This window comes from Prionailurus bengalensis, chromosome C1, assembly GCF_016509475.1.
Source record: "Prionailurus bengalensis isolate Pbe53 chromosome C1, Fcat_Pben_1.1_paternal_pri, whole genome shotgun sequence".
NCBI classification, from domain to species: Eukaryota; Metazoa; Chordata; class Mammalia; order Carnivora; family Felidae; genus Prionailurus; species Prionailurus bengalensis.
Window position 1 is genome coordinate 18,447,278 of NC_057345.1, and position 19,011 is coordinate 18,466,288.

General features: G+C 38.8%; 1 protein-coding gene across 1 annotated transcript in view; it reads left to right on the forward strand.

Moving 5' to 3' along the window:
- CLIC4 (chloride intracellular channel 4) overlaps positions 1-14,826 on the forward strand; it is a 65,995-nt gene extending 51,169 nt beyond the window's left edge. Inside the window, exons 4-6 of the mRNA XM_043578619.1 lie at positions 2,150-2,256; positions 10,407-10,588; positions 11,318-14,826. Coding sequence (XP_043434554.1) covers positions 2,150-2,256; positions 10,407-10,588; positions 11,318-11,482 — 454 coding nt within the window. The 3' untranslated portion in view covers positions 11,483-14,826. The remainder of the gene's footprint in view (positions 1-2,149; positions 2,257-10,406; positions 10,589-11,317) is intronic.
- The last annotated feature ends 4,185 nt before the right edge of the window (positions 14,827-19,011 follow it).

Here is a 19,011-nt window from a genome sequence, read left to right on the forward strand (position 1 = left end):
GGAGAAGAGTAGGGTATGCCTAACCTGCTTTAGAGGACAGTTTTTATTTTTTAAGAATCATAATAGCATCTGTTTTCATATGGTTAAGGATATGCTGATTGCAAATCCTTCTTCATTCTTCCCTGTTAATTAAAATAGGTCTTTAGTAAATATGCCTCTGTGCGCTCATCATGATATCCCCTACACCTAGAATAATGCCTGACAGTGCAGGCCCATAATAATTAGAATAAATGAATATATGTGAGTAATGAATATATAAATGATCTACAATTTAAGCCTACCTCCACGCCTCTTATTTTGAGAATTAGGAAGTGAACTTTATTAGAAAAAGTAGGTACAGCTAAATATTGGGTGGGGTAAAGAAGAATAATTATGGAAACTTGGCTAGAGGAAAACATAGATGTATTGAAGAGGCACGTAGGTTCCTTGCGCTATTTTTTGTTTGGAATGAATCAATGAAGTTACTGTATTACAGGCAGTAAAAACATTTAAACTGGAGGCTGTTGTTTTTATACTCGAGGGGACTTCAGGGAGGTGAACCTGGAATTAACTCTTTCAGCCCAAAGCCGGGGGCAAAAAAAGAGAGAGAGAAAGAGAGGGTAAGGTTTTCTATAGTTAAGAGGGAAAAAAAAAATTATTATATATTATTAATGTAATATACATTATACTGTATGAAATTCATCGTTCATTGAAGAATTTGTTCTGTAAATATTTCTGTTTATAAGAGAAATCTTTAAGCTTCACAATTGAGAGTTAATAAAATGAAAGACAAATGGAGCCTGTGAGTATTCAGTAGATACTTTATAATCTCCTTACCCATGTAGTCCTCTGTCCAGATTTTTAGATGTACCTGTCCTTGATTTCAGAATCGCAGATGTAAAAAAAATATGAATATAAAAGCTAACCAGAAACTATAGCTTGCAAGTAAATTAAATTTCTACCTAAAAATACCTCACCTTCATTTTTAATTTTAAAGAAGTGGAAAGACCACATCCTACAATATCTGAGGAAACCGAAGTTCGTAGTTTCATGTCAGATTTTTTCCAAAGTCTTACTCCCCCAGGCCCACTTTCCAGGGAAATTTGGCAGGGCCTTTGAGGAGATGAATCTGTCTTCCTACTGGGGTGCTGATGGTCTGAATTCCTGTGGCCGCCAACTCCCAGTGTGCGTGCGACTCCGCCCAAGGGAAGAGGGAGGAGCTGAGCCTTTTCACATGTATTTTCCAATTTGAGCAAGAAATGGACACTGAGTATGTGTGTTTGGGATTTAAATATGCAAAATACACATCTGTGTGTGTGTGTGTGTGTGTGTGTGTGTGTGTGTGTTTAAAGCTATGTGTCATGTCAAAGTAGACCAACTTTGTAACAACACAACAGAACACTTGTTAGCAAAATTACGGGCAACTTCTCTGCCTGTTGCCCAGTGCCACCCTTACAATGTCTAATACAGGGAAGGTTTTGGAAAATCCCGAGCGTGGGATTGAAGTGAGTGGTCCGCTTCCTGCTGTTTTTGTCTTGACCAAAATGCCTGATCTTTCCCGCTGTCGGGATTCTCTGGCACTGCTGCATGGGGTGGTTCAGGGCAGGGCACACACCAAGAATCTGGTTGGCATCTCTGTTTTGAGAAAGCTCCGTAGTTAAAATGTGGCTGGCGCAAGCGGAGGAGGGGACTTTTTAACTTGACGTAACACTGGTTTCTTGAAATTCCTGTCCAGATAGCCAGCCACACATCACTAGCGGCCACCCTACTGGGAAGTTCAGATATAGAATACTTCCTTCATTACAGAAAGTTCTTTTGGACAGTGCTGCTCTGGAGCTCTCTTTCTAAGACCCGCATTGGCTTGGCACCCACCTCCGAGCAAGCAGACTGTTTCCCCAGCGTTCTAATTTATAAAATGGAAGTGAGCACGGATGCCCTTTGCTTGCCAAGAATATTAATATGCGAACAAAAACACCGTGCAGAGCTTTGTTTCCTAAGGAAAAAACACATCTTAAAAATACCATAGAAAACAGATGATGGCATTTCTTAGAGTCATAACTGTTAGAAGATGTCTAGTAACTGCTAGCACGATGGTTTGTGGATTGAGAGAACTCAGTGCTAACAGATCTCTGGAGGACCTTTCTAATCCTTTATCACCTTTTCCCGCCAGGTACTTGAAGCTTTCACCAAAACACCCAGAATCAAATACTGCTGGAATGGACATCTTTGCCAAATTCTCTGCATATATCAAGAATTCAAGGCCAGAGGCTAATGAAGGTAAAAAAACAAAACAAAACAAAACAAAACAAAACAACCCCACAGACGATTGGATTACCACTGCAGATAAACAAACCAAAAAACCCCCTCGAATAAATCCGAAAAATCCCGTTATACGGTGATTATAAATGGTTACTTTGGAGTCCAGATAGTCCCATTAAGTATTAAAAACTGGCTTTCCAAGTTGATTAGAGGTTGTCATTTTCCTGTCTGGGGCTAGTGGTACAGTGCCTGCCATATAGTGGATGTGTGATAAAATGTTTATTGAACAAATTGTTTTCGCAGTCTTCTGAGAAGTTACCATGAAGGGGAACTATGCAAAGACTTAACGGTGCATCAGAAACCATGGATTCTGTGGTTGTGGTGGTTTGGAATAGACTGATTTAACTTCATTTAAATTATTGCTAAATCTTTTGTTTATTCTTGGGTGCTGGCAGCCTAAAGTCAGCCTGGATGGATTTTTGTGATACTTGTCCTTTTTAAATTTTTTTTAATTTTTACTTTAAAAAATTTTTTTAAGTAGGCTCCATACCCAGCATGGGGCTTGAACTCATGACCCTGAGATCAAGAGTTACGTGCTCTTGCCACTGAGCCAGCCAGGCGCCTCTATGATAATTATCCTTAAAGAGCAATTTTGGGAGGGACTCTTAAGAGGGCATTTATACTGGGGAGTGTAATTCCTAATTTCTTGCATCCGGAAATAGGATTTTAGTTTTAAGTCATATTTTCATGGTGAGTATTGTTTAGGGTAGTGCAGATATAAGTTCCTTCTTTTATTATTATTTATTTTTGTTTTTTTAGCGTTATTTATTTTTGAGACAGAGAGAGACAGAGCATGAACGGGGGAGGGTCAGAGAGAGGGGGAGACACAGAATCTGAAACAGGGTCCAGGCTCTGAGCTGTCAGCACAGAGCCCGAGGCGGGGCTCGAACTCAACGGACCGTGAGATCATGACCTGAGCCGAAGTCAGACGCTTAACCGACTGAGTCACCCAGGTGGCCCCAAATTCCTTCTTTTATTTATTGAAGGACACTATCTTATTTCATTTACCGAAACTATATATGGGGAAGGGAGGTCTTTTTGAAAGAGGGCCCATTTAATGAACCTTGTCTTAACTACACCATTCAGTAATTTTTCTTTTTCTTCTCTTTGAGAAGCGTCAAAGCATCCAGCATCGTTCTGTCTGGATAAAACTCTGTGGAGAGAACGTTAGTGTTTATTAATTAAAAGTAATCACAATACCCAAAACGCCAGCTCCTAAAGACACTTGAATCCATCGCAGTTTTAGACAGTTTGGTAGCCCGGGTGTGGTTCTTTTGGGTAGAAGTTTATGGCTACAAATGAACAAGAACACCAAAGGGGGGGAAATAACAGTGCTGGTTAAGCAAGAATAAACATCTTTTAAAAAGTTGAAACACTTGCTAATTTTCTGATGTTATTTCAGTAGGCAGAGTTCCAAGCTATTCAGGCTTTTTAAAAAATTATTATTATTAAATTTTAAAATTGCAGCAGTTTACAATTTAGTATTGAATTTCAGTGGTTTCTGGGATAATATTCACTGCATGCGATGTTTTCCTACAAAGGGAGGGAGGGAACAGTCTTAGTGTCCAGCCCTGGCTTGTAGCTATTAAATGTGTTCCAGTAATTGCCTTGGGTTTGGGAGCACTTTTCCTAAGTAACTGGCTTTTTTTCTGATGGATGTTTCAGTCTAAGCCTTTTAGATACTAAGTAAACAGTTACATTGGAGCCCCTCCTGTCCACACACAGTATCTTCTGTTGTCCCCTTCCTTTATCCAGGTGACTCTTCTTTCCGTGAAACTGCTCTTTTATATGCAGATGCTCTTGCCCACATTTCTTTGAACTCTCAGAGTTAAATTCATGTTTTTATTTCTCCACGTAGCCTTTGGAAACTGGAGGGTGGTTGAATTTCTTTTGACACTTGGTGGGGAGGAAAGGGGAAAAAATAAATTTGCTTAAACACACACACACACACACACACACACACACACACATGCACGCACACGCACGCACATGCCAAACAATTGCTTTGGGGATGGGATGGAGGGGAGAGAACAGGGGAGAAAGTGACTCACTTAAGTATAACTTTGTATTCTATTTTTTCCTATCAATTTGTTACTGTCTTAAGTAGCCACCTACGCTTACTGTCCTTAGAATTGTAACCACTAAGAACAAACAACATAATGGATCAGACAGTGCATAACTTAGAAGGCTTTATATTAAATTACCTATTGGTAAATAAGAATTCCAGTTGCCAAGCAACCTTCCCCCATAGGGCCTGTCACTGCCCTGGGACTTTAGAAAACAGTATTCCAAATTACTATGGAGCTTACTGAGTATATGTATGTGTGTGTGTGTGTGTGTGTGTGTGTGTGTGTGTATACATGTTTCAGATGTCTTATCTGTCTGTTTAGTGCAATAAAATGCCTTAAATAAGCCTAAGAAATTAGTGCTTCTCCTTCTTCCCCCAAACTATAAACTGCTTACGTGGAGATGAATTTGTCATTTTTACACAGTAAATCGGGGTAGGCAAGGTTTTGATTAGTTTTACCAGCCTATTAAATATTTTACAAAACTCAGTATGTTTGAACATTTTTAAGACATTTTAAGACCTAATTCTAAGTGAGGGATTAGATGTCTAGACACTGCAGTATTGGGCCAGTGAACGAGAAGGGTCAGCACTTAGATTGGGTAGAAAATAAACAAATAGGGTTTAAAGAATACAATAAAGGGAAATATGGTAGGTCTGGAGAGAGGGAGGAAGGGAGCAAGGAAGAAGGAAGGAAGGAAGGAAGGGAGAGAAAGGTTAATTCTTTTGGTAACATGTCCAAGTTGATTGGGAGAAGATTTATGTAATCTTTTGAAGCATTAAAAGAAGTTAATAGTCATTCCTCTCATGGGAATGAATTAGGTAGGACTTGGGCAGATCCACTTTTTTTTTTTCTTCAGTTCTAGGATTTCATTAATTTATATAAATTATTAAGTTCCCAAATGTAACTGTTTAATAGGTAATTTATTAGGGTGTTGGTACTTATAATAGTCTTTTTTTTTTTTTTTAATGTTTATTTTGAGAGAGGGAGAGAGAGAATCCCGAGCAGGCTTGGAACTGTCAGCGCAGAGCCTGATGCAGGGCTTGATCTCACTAACTGTGAGATCGTGACCCGAGCCGAAATCAAGAGCCGCTTAACAGACTGAACCACCCAGGCACCCTGATATTTATAATATTCTTAAGAGCTCAATGAATTGGCAGTGATGAAACCCGCCATTATATGTTCTGAGGCATATTTCATAGTGTCCAAATTCCTATTTTTAAATGGAGGCAAGGGATCCCTGTAAGTTCTAATTAGTTCCTTTTTATTCAAAATTCATCTTTCCTCCCCTCTTCCTTGGCTGTGCCCCCCCCCCCCAGAAGTGTTTGGAATCAGAGGGTGGTTGTTTTACCATTGTAACTGTGTAACCGAATTGTAGATCTAATCATCTTTAAATACTCATTACCACTCCCTATTTTCTACTTGGCCTTTAAAAATTGTTTGTGTCAGTTACCCTTTATTGAAATTAGCATGATCGTGTTACATTTCATGCTTTCTGCCTTGCATTTACTCATTCAAATTATACAGTGATTGAGTAATGTATGCTTACTAAAAAAGTTACAATAGTTTAGAAATAAATTTAATGGAATTTCATTGTCCTTCTTAATAACCTTATATAAATTCTTCCCCAACAGTTAGTATTCATCCTTGTTTCTATGTAATTTTGCAAACATTGTATATGAGTATGCATTTATGTGTGTTTTACATTCTGCTATTGTCTTTTTCACATATTACGTTGTAGAAGTCTTCCCATATCAAAAAACATAACAAGCGTTATGTTTCAAATGTTGTAAATTTAGGACATTTTATTTTTCTGTTGAATACATTTGAAAACCAGTTCAAGAAAAGGATGAATCTAGAGTAGCTTGGAGATCATAGATCTGCCTCAGTTTTTAGAAATGTTGCTTAATGTGTTCCATAATAAGGATTTTTGTTTAATTATTTCCCTGTTGACAGTCATATAGATTGTCTCGAGTTTTTTGTTTTGTTTTTTATTATGACAAACAGTGATGCCAGTCACAGTGTCCTTGTGCTACATTCTAAATAGGTCAGAAGGTTTTGTTCCTCAAAAGTCCGCACCAGTTTATATTCTCACTAGTGTGAGAGTATTCATTTCCCCACACTTCTGACCCTGGCATGTGTGTGCGTGCGTGTGTGTGTGTGTGTGTGTGTGTGTGAAAATTTTTGCTATATTTTCATAGGCAAGAAAGGGTGTTTCGATTTTCAGAATTAATTTAAAACTAATTGTATGGCCTCTATTGTAATTAAGTACTAATTTTTTTTGGAGAGCTTTTGAAATACCTTCGTAGAGATACCAGCATTACCGCAGCAGGGGTATCAGAGAGTAACAGTGCTAAGACAAGAGCTACTTTCTTTCTCATGGCTTGCTATTGCCTTCTAGTGGTTAATGTTGACGTTTTCTTTCTCTTAACTTTAGATTCCTTCGTGGTTTGTCTTCAAAATTTCATTATATTTATTGAATGGTGCTCTGTAGTACCTCTCAGCAACTCTGTTTTTCTTTGTTTTGTTGGGCTTCCTTGTGTTGTCTCATAAAAAATGGAATCAAAGTAATTCAGCATTCTTTGTTTTCATTACTATACCCTTTTTTCTGAGATTCTCAATGAGTAATCACATTCTGATGAGGTCCAGCAGTTCAACTTCATTGTGGATGCTTTACTAAGTCCAAAAGGATGGAAAGAATAGTAATTGTAATGTTTGGCTAGGTTCTTAAGTGTAGTCTGTGCCTTATTATCTCTGGGACGATAAGCATTATGTTCCAAATATTGTAGATTTAGGATATTTTATTTTTCTGTTGGATACATTTGAAAACCAGTTCAGGAAAAGGATGAATTTAGAGTAGCTTGGAGATCATAGACTTGCCCAGACTTGTCATTCCCCTCAAGTGCCATTGGAGACATTGTTTCAGTGTTTGAATTCAGGCAGTATTCTCCTCCATAGAGGCGGTGACTCTGTTCACTATAAACCCATCAAGGAACAAGTCATTGTATCTAATGTGTATTTATTCTGTATTCATTGATTTTGATAGGAAGCATATTGAATCTTTGGTTTTTATTTTTATTTTTTTTTTTACCATCCTGAGATTCTGCTGGCCCGTCCCCAGCCCTTTTAAGTATAACCGTGAAAACTTTTCCATCAAGCCCTGGACTCCTCACGTTATAACCCGCCTATTTCTCACATTTCATTCTCTTGTTAATTTATAAATTTGACATTTCAGATGACTGTGTGCATGGTGATAACTTGGATGTAATCAAAAAGTTATATTAATTGCCTTTGTATTTTTGATCTATTTTTAAATGGCTTAATTCCTTGTCACTTCCATGGTTGCAATTGAGTTCTGCTAACTCCTCAACTTTATTTAACTGGGTTCTAGTGCCCTCCTGCTTAACTGTTTGCTCTAAGAAATAAACTAACTTCATTCCGGCTATGGCTGGAGTGACCTTTTATTAATAAAATAGGTACTTCTTTGTTCTGGAGCTTGTCCCCTATCATTTGACATACATACATTCCAATTTGATATTTACCTAAGTAAAAAATTTTTACCGTTTCTTCTTTGCATCTTAAAATGGCTCTAATGTTCCTAGCAATACGCAGTTCCTGCCTCTGTTTTCAGCTTCCCACAAAGATGTAATAGATACAAATATCTCCACTTGTCTGACTGTAAAAGTATCTATTCTATATTTTCACATGATTTCCTTTTGAACCCTCTCCAGACATTTAAGAAACTCTAAACTTTTATACTTCGTTGTTAGCCTTTCTCAGTCTGGGGCAGATGTTGAACAGGCATTTAATTTGTGCTTGACTAGAGTGCCATAAATTTTAGACGATATACAGAAGCATAAGACACGGACTTCACCTTCAAAGAAAAAATAGTGTGGTTGGGGAAACAAGAATAACGTATTAATTGAATAACAAGAATTAGAAGGAAGGAGTTCAGGATTTAGTAGACTATTAGTTTAATATAAACCAGCCCCGAATTAAAAAATTTAACAGTTCTAAAGAATCTAACAATGCTCATATTAAAATACTGAGCATAACTAATATATATTTTTAAAAAGCATATTAAAAAAATGGGTGATGGGCACTGAAGAAGGCACTTGTTGGGATGAACACTGAGTGTGTATGTAAGTGATGAATCCTGAGAATCTACTCTCGAAGCCAAGAGCATACTATATCTATACCCTGTATGTTAGCTAACTTGGTGATAAATTATATATTAAAAAAGAAAACATTTCAGGTAGAGTGTAAAAAAAAAACCAAATTAAAAACTACAAGGTATGCAGTTGTCAGATACTGACTTTAAAGTAACTTTGAGGCACCTGGGTGGCTCAGTCAGTTGAGCGTCTGACTTCGGCTCAGGTCATGATCTCGCGGTCCGTGAGTTCGAGCCCTGCGTCGGGCTCTGTGCTGACAGCTCGGAGCCTGGAGCCTGCTTCTGATTCTGTGTCTCCCTCTCTCTGCCCCTCCCCTGTTCATGCTCTGTCTCTCCCTGTCTCAAAAATAAATAAAACGTTAAAAAACAAAATAAAGTAACTTAAAAAAATGTTTATTTATTTATTAAAAGTTTTTTTTAAGTGTTGGGTGCCTGGGTGGCTCAGTTGGTTAAGCATCCGATTTCGGCTCAGCTCATGATGTCACGGTCCGTGAGTTCAGCTCAGGGCATGATGTCATGGTCCCTGAGTTTGAGCCCCGCATCTGGCTGACAGAACGTGAAGCAGGCTCCAGGCTCCGAGCTCTCTGCACAGAGCCCGACATGGGGCCCGAACCCACTGACTGCGAAATCATGACCTGAGCCGAAGTTGGATGCTTAACCGGCTGAGCCTCTCAGGCACCCGTCTGTCCTTTCTCGATGTACAGTTTTGTTTCCAAGCTCTGTTGGTTTTTATCTCCTAAGTACCTCTAAAATCCATTTATTCCTTTTTATGTCTACAGCCCCTTTTATCCAGCTAAGACTGCCATCTTTTATCTGGACTGCTAGGAAGGGACCAAGGGATGAGTGGGTGGGACTAATGTGGAAGAAGACGTTTTGGGTTAGGACATATTTATGTTGCTGGTGAAATACCTAATATGTAGCATATGAAAACTTGGTCTTTTTCTCTAATGGAACCAAGTTTATTCAAACTTATACAACCGTATTGATTGTCACCTCAGGGTATTTAACTTTCTTTTATGGCCAAGCACTGTAGTCATCAGTGTGAGCTCGTCCATTCGGGGGGGGGGGGGGGGGTGTGAAGGTAGATTGGGAAGGCAGAGGATAAGAAGGGATAATAGGAAACCTGTCTGTGTTATTCCACAGTCCTCTCCGGTGACATTCCCACCCCCTCTGCTGAAGGTCCTTAACCTTGATCAGGTATACAGGGGTGGCTCTGTCTCACTTAATTTCTGAATTATAACAATCATAGCATCTTAATCTACTTGGCTAAAGAGCCCCCTGATTCAGTATAAATTGAACTCACTAATCTGACCTCTGTGTTTTCCATGTTATTATAAAACGTGCTATTCTTGGCTTCTTGTGTGTTACATGACAGTGCAAAAACTTCGGGTTTTCTGCTTGGATTGTCTGTATTGGAGTTTCTTAACACGTTTCTTGGTGATAAATCGAAATATTCCTGGGGAAGCAGGCGTTAAAATTCAGGGCAAGAATCTCCATTGTAGCAAGATTTTATTCCCTAGATTTGAATTAATAGGTTTTGCCTTTTCTCACTCACTTTTCTGGTTTAAACCTCAACTGTGTTGGGCCACAGTGTGTTTGTAAGTGGGGCGCTTAGTTATTAAGTTTTACGGATTCTGGTTTCTGAAACTGTCCCGCTTGTTTCTGTGTTTATCTGAACAAATGTATTTGTTTGTCTCATACTGGCCCCACGTAAATAAGCTCCAGGAGAGCAGGAACCTTGTCTGTCTAGTTCGACAGTGCTTCGTGTCAGCGTAAGCATTTGATAAAGTAGTTACGGGCTGGAAGAGTAACGCTTCTATTTTGGGGCTCGGGTGGTTTTCCTTCTTACAGTATCCCCATCTTTCTTTCAGCATTGGAGAGGGGTCTCTTGAAAACCCTGCAGAAACTGGATGAATATCTGAATTCTCCCCTCCCTGATGAAATTGATGAGAACAGTATGGAGGACATTAAGTTTTCTACACGCAAATTTCTGGATGGCAATGAAATGACATTAGCTGACTGCAACCTGCTTCCCAAACTGCACATTGTCAAGGTAGGTCTATGGGATGTGGTGTCACTTTGCAGTTAGGGGGCTCTTCTCTGTTTATTGAGATAGCGCTTTCTTTGTGTGTGAAATTTCCTCGATCTTCTGTATATGACCAGGAACCCCCGAACAGTAGAAATTAATGCTATTTAGGCAACGGTTGAAATGCCTTAGAGTTAATTAAATGGAAAATTGTGTCTTAAAATTGAGGCATATGAGAAAGAAGAATATTTTTTCCTATGACTGCATAAAAATTAAAAAAGGTAGCAGGTAACTTGGAATTGGAGTTTGCTACACAAACTTACGTTGTCAAATTCTGTTCTGTGATCATCTGGTACAAAGCAAAAAATATTTACTGAGTGAGCATTTCTTGTGTAAGACATTGTGCTAACTAGAATAGGAGTAAGCACTAGTTGTGCAGTAAAGGTCAAGACCAAGGAAAACGGACATCTAAAATAGCATGTGCACTTTAAGGTATTTATCGAGCAATGACACTTGGCTGTCTCCTCCCTGGATCCCCAGAGCAGGCGTTTACGGTCACTGTGACACTACTGAAGTTCTGATGTCATGTGCAGTCCTGTCATTATTTAAAACTCTAGTTAGGATGAAGGTGACTTCTTCTCCAATAGAAGCAGTTCTCAGAGATTGTTGGAATTAGTTTGTCCCCAAACTGGAGATATGTCTGGTGTACAGGTCATGGAAAATAAATGTTCACTTTCGATCTCTTTGTGTTTTCAGGTGGTGGCCAAAAAATATCGCAACTTTGATATTCCAAAAGGGATGGCTGGCATCTGGAGATACCTAACTAACGCTTATAGCAGGGATGAGTTTACCAATACCTGTCCCAGTGACAAGGAGGTTGAAATAGCATATAGCGACGTAGCCAAAAGACTCACCAAGTAAACTATCACTTATGAGAGAGATGACTGCACGTCTTCCCCTAAGAACATGCTTTTCCTAACAGACTGCTCCTGTTCCTATAAAGTAGAAATCTTATTTTGCATGAACATGCAGTTATTCAGGATTAGGATCAAGGATAGACCAGGTATAGTAGCTGTCTTTAAGTACACACTCCTAAGCAGTATTATGTTAAAATTCTTCACCCTGCCTCCCCTTCCTGCCCCTACCCCTTCCCCTGCCCCCCATTTGGGGACACTCCATCACGCTCTTTTCACTTTAGAGGTCGTTTGCCATCCTTCCGGAACCCTCACTGTTGTGTCTGTTCACTTTGTGTAGACGGCGGAACTTTGAGTGTTGATGTGTGAACATAGTAACCGTGACCTCCTCAGTCAGCCCCCAGCTGGTGCACAATGCGTGGTACAAGGAATATTTATGTATGTTTGGAATTTTAGAGTATTTCGTATATGAAGGGATCGCCACCATATCAGAACACCGCCGTATCCGTCAGTTTCGGGATAATCTGTCCCGGGTGTGCTCCCACCAGTGAAGAGAGCCTTCCACAGAAAGTCACTACAAACTTTGCCGTTTCATTTTGTACGTGGGTTTTTACTTTTGCCCGAAAGCATTTATCCCTCAAACCAGTTGTAACATCTGACACTATGTAGAAGCTAAAAGTTTAGAGAGAGAGAGAGATGATAATTCTCAAGGTCTTCCTCAAGTCCATATGAGAAAAAACAGTGGGCACCTGCTCTTCTGTCTAAATGTGTGGTGGGGTTTTTTTGTGGTTTTTTTTTTTTCTGTTTTGGTTTTTTTGGTGTGTGTGATTTTTTTTTTTTTTTTTTTTTTTTTGGTATGTATTTTGCCCAGTGCCATTCATTTGGAACCATATTGCTTTCCTCCTTTATTTAAAAAGCTCCTTTTTAGGTAAGCATAGACCTTGCTGTCTGTAGATCTTTTGAGCAACACTACATAAACTGATCTCTAGTTGATTTTGCTGTCGCAGTGCAACGATTTGTAACGATTAACCCTCACAGATATTAACCGAAGGAATGTCGGGTGGGTTTGTCAAAATGGCAAGTAGAATTTTGTTTCTAAAACATATTTAATTAATGTGGATCATCTAAACAATGCACTTTCCACCCTATATTAAAAACAAGATAAAACACACGTTACGAGCTTTCCCATTCCACTCCCGTTTACTGTTAAACTTTGGGTTGGAGGATGGTTCGCTCCTTTGGGACTAAATTGTAGTTGTGATGGTGAGAACGCATTTTACCAAGTTTTGCCTAATCTCAGTCACTGTACGTCTTTCAATTACATTTTTCTAAAGCCGCCCTGGGGGATAGCACTCTGCATGCTTGTTTTTTAGATTGAAGTCCTAAACGAGGGATGGTCTGTGCTCTGACAGGGGAGGATGAACTTGGCAAAAATAAAACAAAAAGTCTGCTATGTATTTATTCATTTTTTAAAAACGTACTTTATAAATACTGCTCCAGAGACCATGGCTGTGACTCGCATACGCTTTTGGTAATTTTTTATACATAACTTGTTTAAGAAGTGCTATTTCTCAGAGGCTGTTTTTGGAAATTCAAGTATATTATTGCTTTAAAGTGGCGGTGTTTCCCCCCACTTTGATGTGGTAACATTCAGTAAGCACTGGTGTTATGGAAGCAGCCTGATTTTTATAAATGTACTGCATTTTTATCAGTAATTGCTTGGTATAGAAGGATGAGCTCCATATTGTCTCCGTTCGGCTCAGGGAAGTTTCTTTGCCTTACCTTTCTTAGAACGCCTTATTGGTGATCGAAAGTTTGGGCACCCACCTTTTTATAATTAAATATTGGATGATGACCTACCTGGTTCCAAGAAGAGCACTCAGGTTATCATTGAGAGGTTCTATGGCCTCAGTGGGTGAAAATGTCGCATCTGCACCGGGAAGCACACTGCCACTTCTCACCTACTTTCTAAGTGGTAAGTTGGCATTCAGGTGATACTGAGCCGGGCCTCGTAGCCTGAAGTGTGAAAAAGATTCAAGAGAAGGGGGTCTGTTCTTCCAAGTGAATGGTGGCCTCGGTGCAGAGGAGAGGGTAATGAGGACAGCGGCACATTCCTCAAAGTAGAGCGATGGAAAACACATTCTGAAACTCAGTTGCGAAGTATTTCCACTTTCGATATTTATTCTCTTCAGTGTCTTTTAAAAATCTATCCCACGATTATACTTGGCTATCCCTCTGGATACCTAAGGAAGGCAGGTTTCTCTCTTCTGATTTTGATGTAGAAAGACCTTACTACTTTATCAGGGAAGATAGATAAAATTGAGATTGGCAAATGGACAAAAAGCTAGTAAAGAGAATAATCCTAGAACATTTTTTTTAATCCCATTTTGTACTTGTGGAAAGGTCATAGCTTAAGATATTGGGAGATATTAGGACATAAAAGTTTTCATGGCAATTAGTGTATGATTTGACATAATGTGGATCATCTGATATTTATTTCTACAACTACTGAATCATTTCCGCCTTCATTTAAACCCCTTACCTTCCCCTTCAACAAGATTAGATTCTGAATGGAAACTCTGTTTTCCAAGGAATTCTGAGACATTTTTGTGTTTAACAGTTGGAAAGCTCTTTATTTCAGCAGATATAACTTCCTTTTTTTTTTTTTAATGTAGATGCAGATATTCTCTAGCCTTCTATCTTTTATTAGGATTGTTGGCTTTGGTGATGAAAATCATATAAGATTTGATTTCTTGGTAACTCAGCTTACACAATTTATGTTTAAATTCTTGAGCAATCTGTATGCAATTAAGAGACTTCTGACATTCTTACACTAAGTTGATCAACTCTAGAGTTTAGGCATTTTAACTTCTGTTGAGTTTTGAATCTCTCCAGAGTTATGTAGATAGCTTTTATTTCTGTACATTTAAAATCTCCATTTAGAAAATATCTGCCAGGTAAAAAAATGGGAAGAAATAGCAATGTATTTTTTCATGAACATTTTGATACACATTTCATCAAGTTTATTGATTAACCGTTTTCTTATACTGGTTATAGTCAGTATTTGATTCTGAGAGGGAAGTATCCATTATTGATACACTGTATGGGCTTTTTTTATTCCATCCTTTACAAATGATCAAGATTGGAGCCGTCAAAATTATATTTTTATCATGGAAAAAATTTCAACTCCCCAAGTCATAATGTTGAACAGAATTGGAATATTTTCTTTAGAATTACTTGAAAAGGCAAATGAAAGCTTATTATAGAATGCTTGTATTTTCTTTTCTCTCTAGAACCAGTATATTGCTGGCAGCTATTGTATTAAAAAAATAAAGTATATTTTCACTATCATAAAAGGTTCTTTTTTCCCCCCCTCATGAAAATAAATAGTAACCTGGGGTAAAAGTGTTTTACTTGAGACTACTTTTTTCCATGAGTGGGTGATTCGGCACATTTAATAGATTAAAGGGGGAAAAAATATAGTCCTCTCAGTAGGTGGATAAAATAATTTGATAAGAACTTTCATAATTCTCATTCTTAGCAAAATAGGACCAGCGGCAAAAAAAAAAAATGTTTAACCTGGTGAAGCCATCTAAGAACCTATAGCAAATTTCATACATAGGTTGCCTTTTATCATGGCTATTATCCAGCTACTTTCTACAGCTATTTTATTAGAAACATTCTAGCCGGTGCAGTAAAATCAGTAGAAAGAACAGGGGATGGAAAAGAAGTGACCAAATGGCTGCTCTTTGCAGATGATACATATACATAAAGGAACTCCATAATAACCTGTTAGAAATAAGAAAATTAACCCAGCTTACTAGATACAATAATGAAGAAATATAATTACTATATACCAATATTAACCATATTAAAATTAATAAACTAGTAACACTGAGTGACAATTCTGGAAAAACCTGGGTGACAGGAAAATTGGTAGGAAATTGTCAGTGTATACTTTTTTGAGTTTTGAGAAATTTGTAGCAAATATATTACCTATTCCAAAAAATAAAACTGTTTTAAAAGATAAACCATAAGCTATTTAGGATCAAAATGTGCAATTCTTTATGAAGAAAAGTGCAAAATATTATCAAAGGACCTAATAGAAACCTGCTCAATGGATAGGTATACCATGTTCATGGATAGGGAGCTTAAGAGTCTTTGAGTTTCAATTCAGTCTCAAGTAATTTATAAATTCAGTATATTTTCCCACAAAATCCCAACTGTGTGTGTGTGTGTGTGTGTGTGTGTGTGTGTGTGTGTGTAAACTGGATAAATGGATTTTTAAAAATTCATATGGAAGAATTAATGCCCCTCAAATAGCCAATATATGGAAAAGGGAAGGTAGCCTTGTAGACTTGCCTGATAAGATATAAAGACTTAAAAGCGTACAGTAATTGATGGGTAGGTTATAGTAGGTCACGACAACACAACATTCATACTACAACTAGTAAAAACACCAAAATAATACTTTTAAACATCAGAAAACTGTGGAAGCAAGACGAACTAAATGAATTGGAATTTCAGAGGAGGAAGCCCTTCTGAGGTGAACTGATGGTCTGGTAATTTTCTTCCCTGGGGGCATTTGCTGATTCTGGGCCTGGGACTGAGGACTGGGTTTGGCCCATGCAGAGGGGTTCTTCTGGGGAAATGAAAATCACAAGGCTCTTGTCTACAGGGCACACTGGAAACCTGAGGTACCCCAAATACATGACTGGATTTCTCACAGGACACTTGCTGAACTCCAGAGCTGTCCAGGGCATGCTAGAAGCTAAGCCCAGGGCTTCCAAAAGGCAGAATGAGATCTCCCACAATCCCACCATATTTAGGAGACAACATTTCATTAGCTGGAGGGGTTTACTCAAAACACAGGAAGCTAATGGTTGCCTGGCACTGGGGGTGGGAATGGGAATTGCAAACAAACATAAGGGATCTTTAAGATGATGGAACTATTCCAAATATGGATTATAGATAAGGGTCTAATGTCCGCAATATATAAAGAATTCTTATAATAATAAAAGAGCAAGGATGTGAATAGACCTCTCTTTAAAGAAGATACAAAGATGGCCAATAAACGCACGGAAGAAGCTTAATATTAGTCATTGTGGAAGTGTAAATTAGAACCACAAAAAATAGCCTCTAGTGTGGCTATAATCAAGAAGACAGACAATTATTAAGTGTTGGCGATGAGGTGGAGGAATTACAACTCTCATACGTTGCTGATGGGAACATAAAATGGTGTAGCTGCATTGGAAAACAGCCTGGTGGTTCTTCAAAAAGTTAAACATAGAGCGACCATATGACCCAGCAATTTCACTCCTAGGTTTCCTAGCCAGGAAAATTAAAACTGCACATCTTGTACATGGATGCTCATGTCAGTTATAATAGCCCCCAAACGGAAACAACCCAGATATCATCAGATGAATGGTTAAAAAACAACAAACCCAAACCTGTAGATCTCTATATATCTATGTGTTCATGTGCTGGAATACTGTGCAGCCATTAAAAAATACAGATACAAGGCACAACATGAATGAAGCTTGAAAACATTATGCTCAGTGAAAGAGCTCAATCACAAAAGGCCATGTATTTATGCAAAATGTCCAGAAGAGGGAAATCTTTTTTTTTTTTTTAATTTTTTTTTAACATTTATTTATTTTTGAGACAGAGAGAGACAGAGCATGAACGGGGGGAGGGCCAGAGAGAGAGGGAGACACAGAATCTGAAGCAGGCTCCAGGCTCTGAGCCGTCAGCACAGAGCCTGATGCGGGGCTCGAACTCACAGACCGTGAGATCATGGCCTGAGCGAAGTCGGACGCTCAACCGACTGAGCCACCCAGGCGCCCCCAGAAGAGGGAAATCTTAACGGAGACCGACAAGTTACTGGGTTGCCGGGAGTTGGGGGAGGAGACAATGGGGAGGGACTGCTGGCAGGTCTGGTGTTCCTTTCTTGAGTGATAAAAGTGTTCCAAAACTAAATGATGGTGATGGTTGTTCAACTTTGTGAATACTAAAATATAAAAAAACCACACCGAATTGTGTACTTTAAAAGCGTGGACTTTGTGGTATGTAAGTTATATCTCAATTTTTTTAAAGTGCACGGAGGCAGCTCTGCCATGTTGAAGTTTTGGATAATCAGCGTTTTGGCAGCTTTGTTGCCAGAGTTAGTCACTTGGCTTTCTTTTGTGTTTGAATTAAAATTAACAATTTAAGGGGCGCCTGGGTGGCTCAGTCCGTTAAGCCGCAGACTTTGGCTCAGGTCACGATCTCGCGGTCCGTGAGTTCGAGCCCCGCGTCGGGCTCTGTGCTGACAGCTCAGAGCCTGGAGCCTGTTTCAGATTCTGTGTTTCCCTCTCTCTGACCCTCCCCTGTTCATGCTCTGTCTCTCCCTGTCTCAAAAGTAAATAAAACGTTAAAAAAAATTTTTAAAAAGAACAATTTAAATGTCATCCAAAATGTATTCTTAAAAGGGAAAAGGAAAAAAAATGAAAATAAGTTTTGTTTGTTTGTTTATTATGAGAGGGAAAGAGAGAGTGAGCAGGGAGGGGCAGAGAGAGGGAGAGCGAGAATCCCAAGCAGGCCCTGTGGTGCCAGCACAGAGCCCGACGATGGGCTTGAACCCATCCATGAAACAAGGAGATCATGACCTGAGCTGAAATCGAGAGTTGGACGCTTAACCGACTGAGCCACCCGGGCACCCTGAAAAAAAGAATTTTTGTATAAACCATTTAGTTTTGTTCACCTAAAATGGGTGAATTCTACAGCCTATAAATTATGCTTCAATAACACGGTTTTTTTTTAAGCTAAAAAACACAAATCTGAAATTAAGAATTTATTTTATGGGTTTAAACAATAGGATAAACACAGCAGAAGACACAGTGCTCAAAGGTAGGTCAACAGAAAAAAAAAAACCAAAACTGAAGCAAGGCAGTAAAAAGAATGCAAAAACAAATCTACAAGGAAAGAACACGAGAGAGAACACAATCTAAAGATAGGTGTAATTGAAGTCACAGGGAATGGGGTAGAAGCAATATTGGGTGAAATAATGGCTGAGAACTCTCCAGACTTGTTGACATCAACCCACAGATTCATTAGCCTCAGCAAACCCCATAAGGAATCAAAACAAAGAGACCACAACATAGAATACTAGTCAAACTGCTGAAAACCAAAGGCAGAAAAGCCTGAAGACAGCCAGAGAGAAATGACCCATAACCTTTGAAGGAGTCACAATGAAACTAATAGCTGACTTCTCAGCAGAGATGTTGGAAGCCAGAAGAAAGGGGAATCTTCAAACTGCTGAAAAGAAAAGGAAAGGAAAGGAAACCCTACCAACGGAGAATTCCATACTTTCGTGAAAGTATTCTCAAAAGCTAAGTCAAAAGGCATTTTCACAGAGACAAAAGCCGAGAGAATTTGGCAACAGCAGACCAATGCTACCAAAGATACTGAAAGAAGTACTTCAGCCCAAAGGCAAATGACCCCCAGACTGAGGCACAGAACCAGAAGGAGGAATAAGCAATGGGAATGGTAAAATCT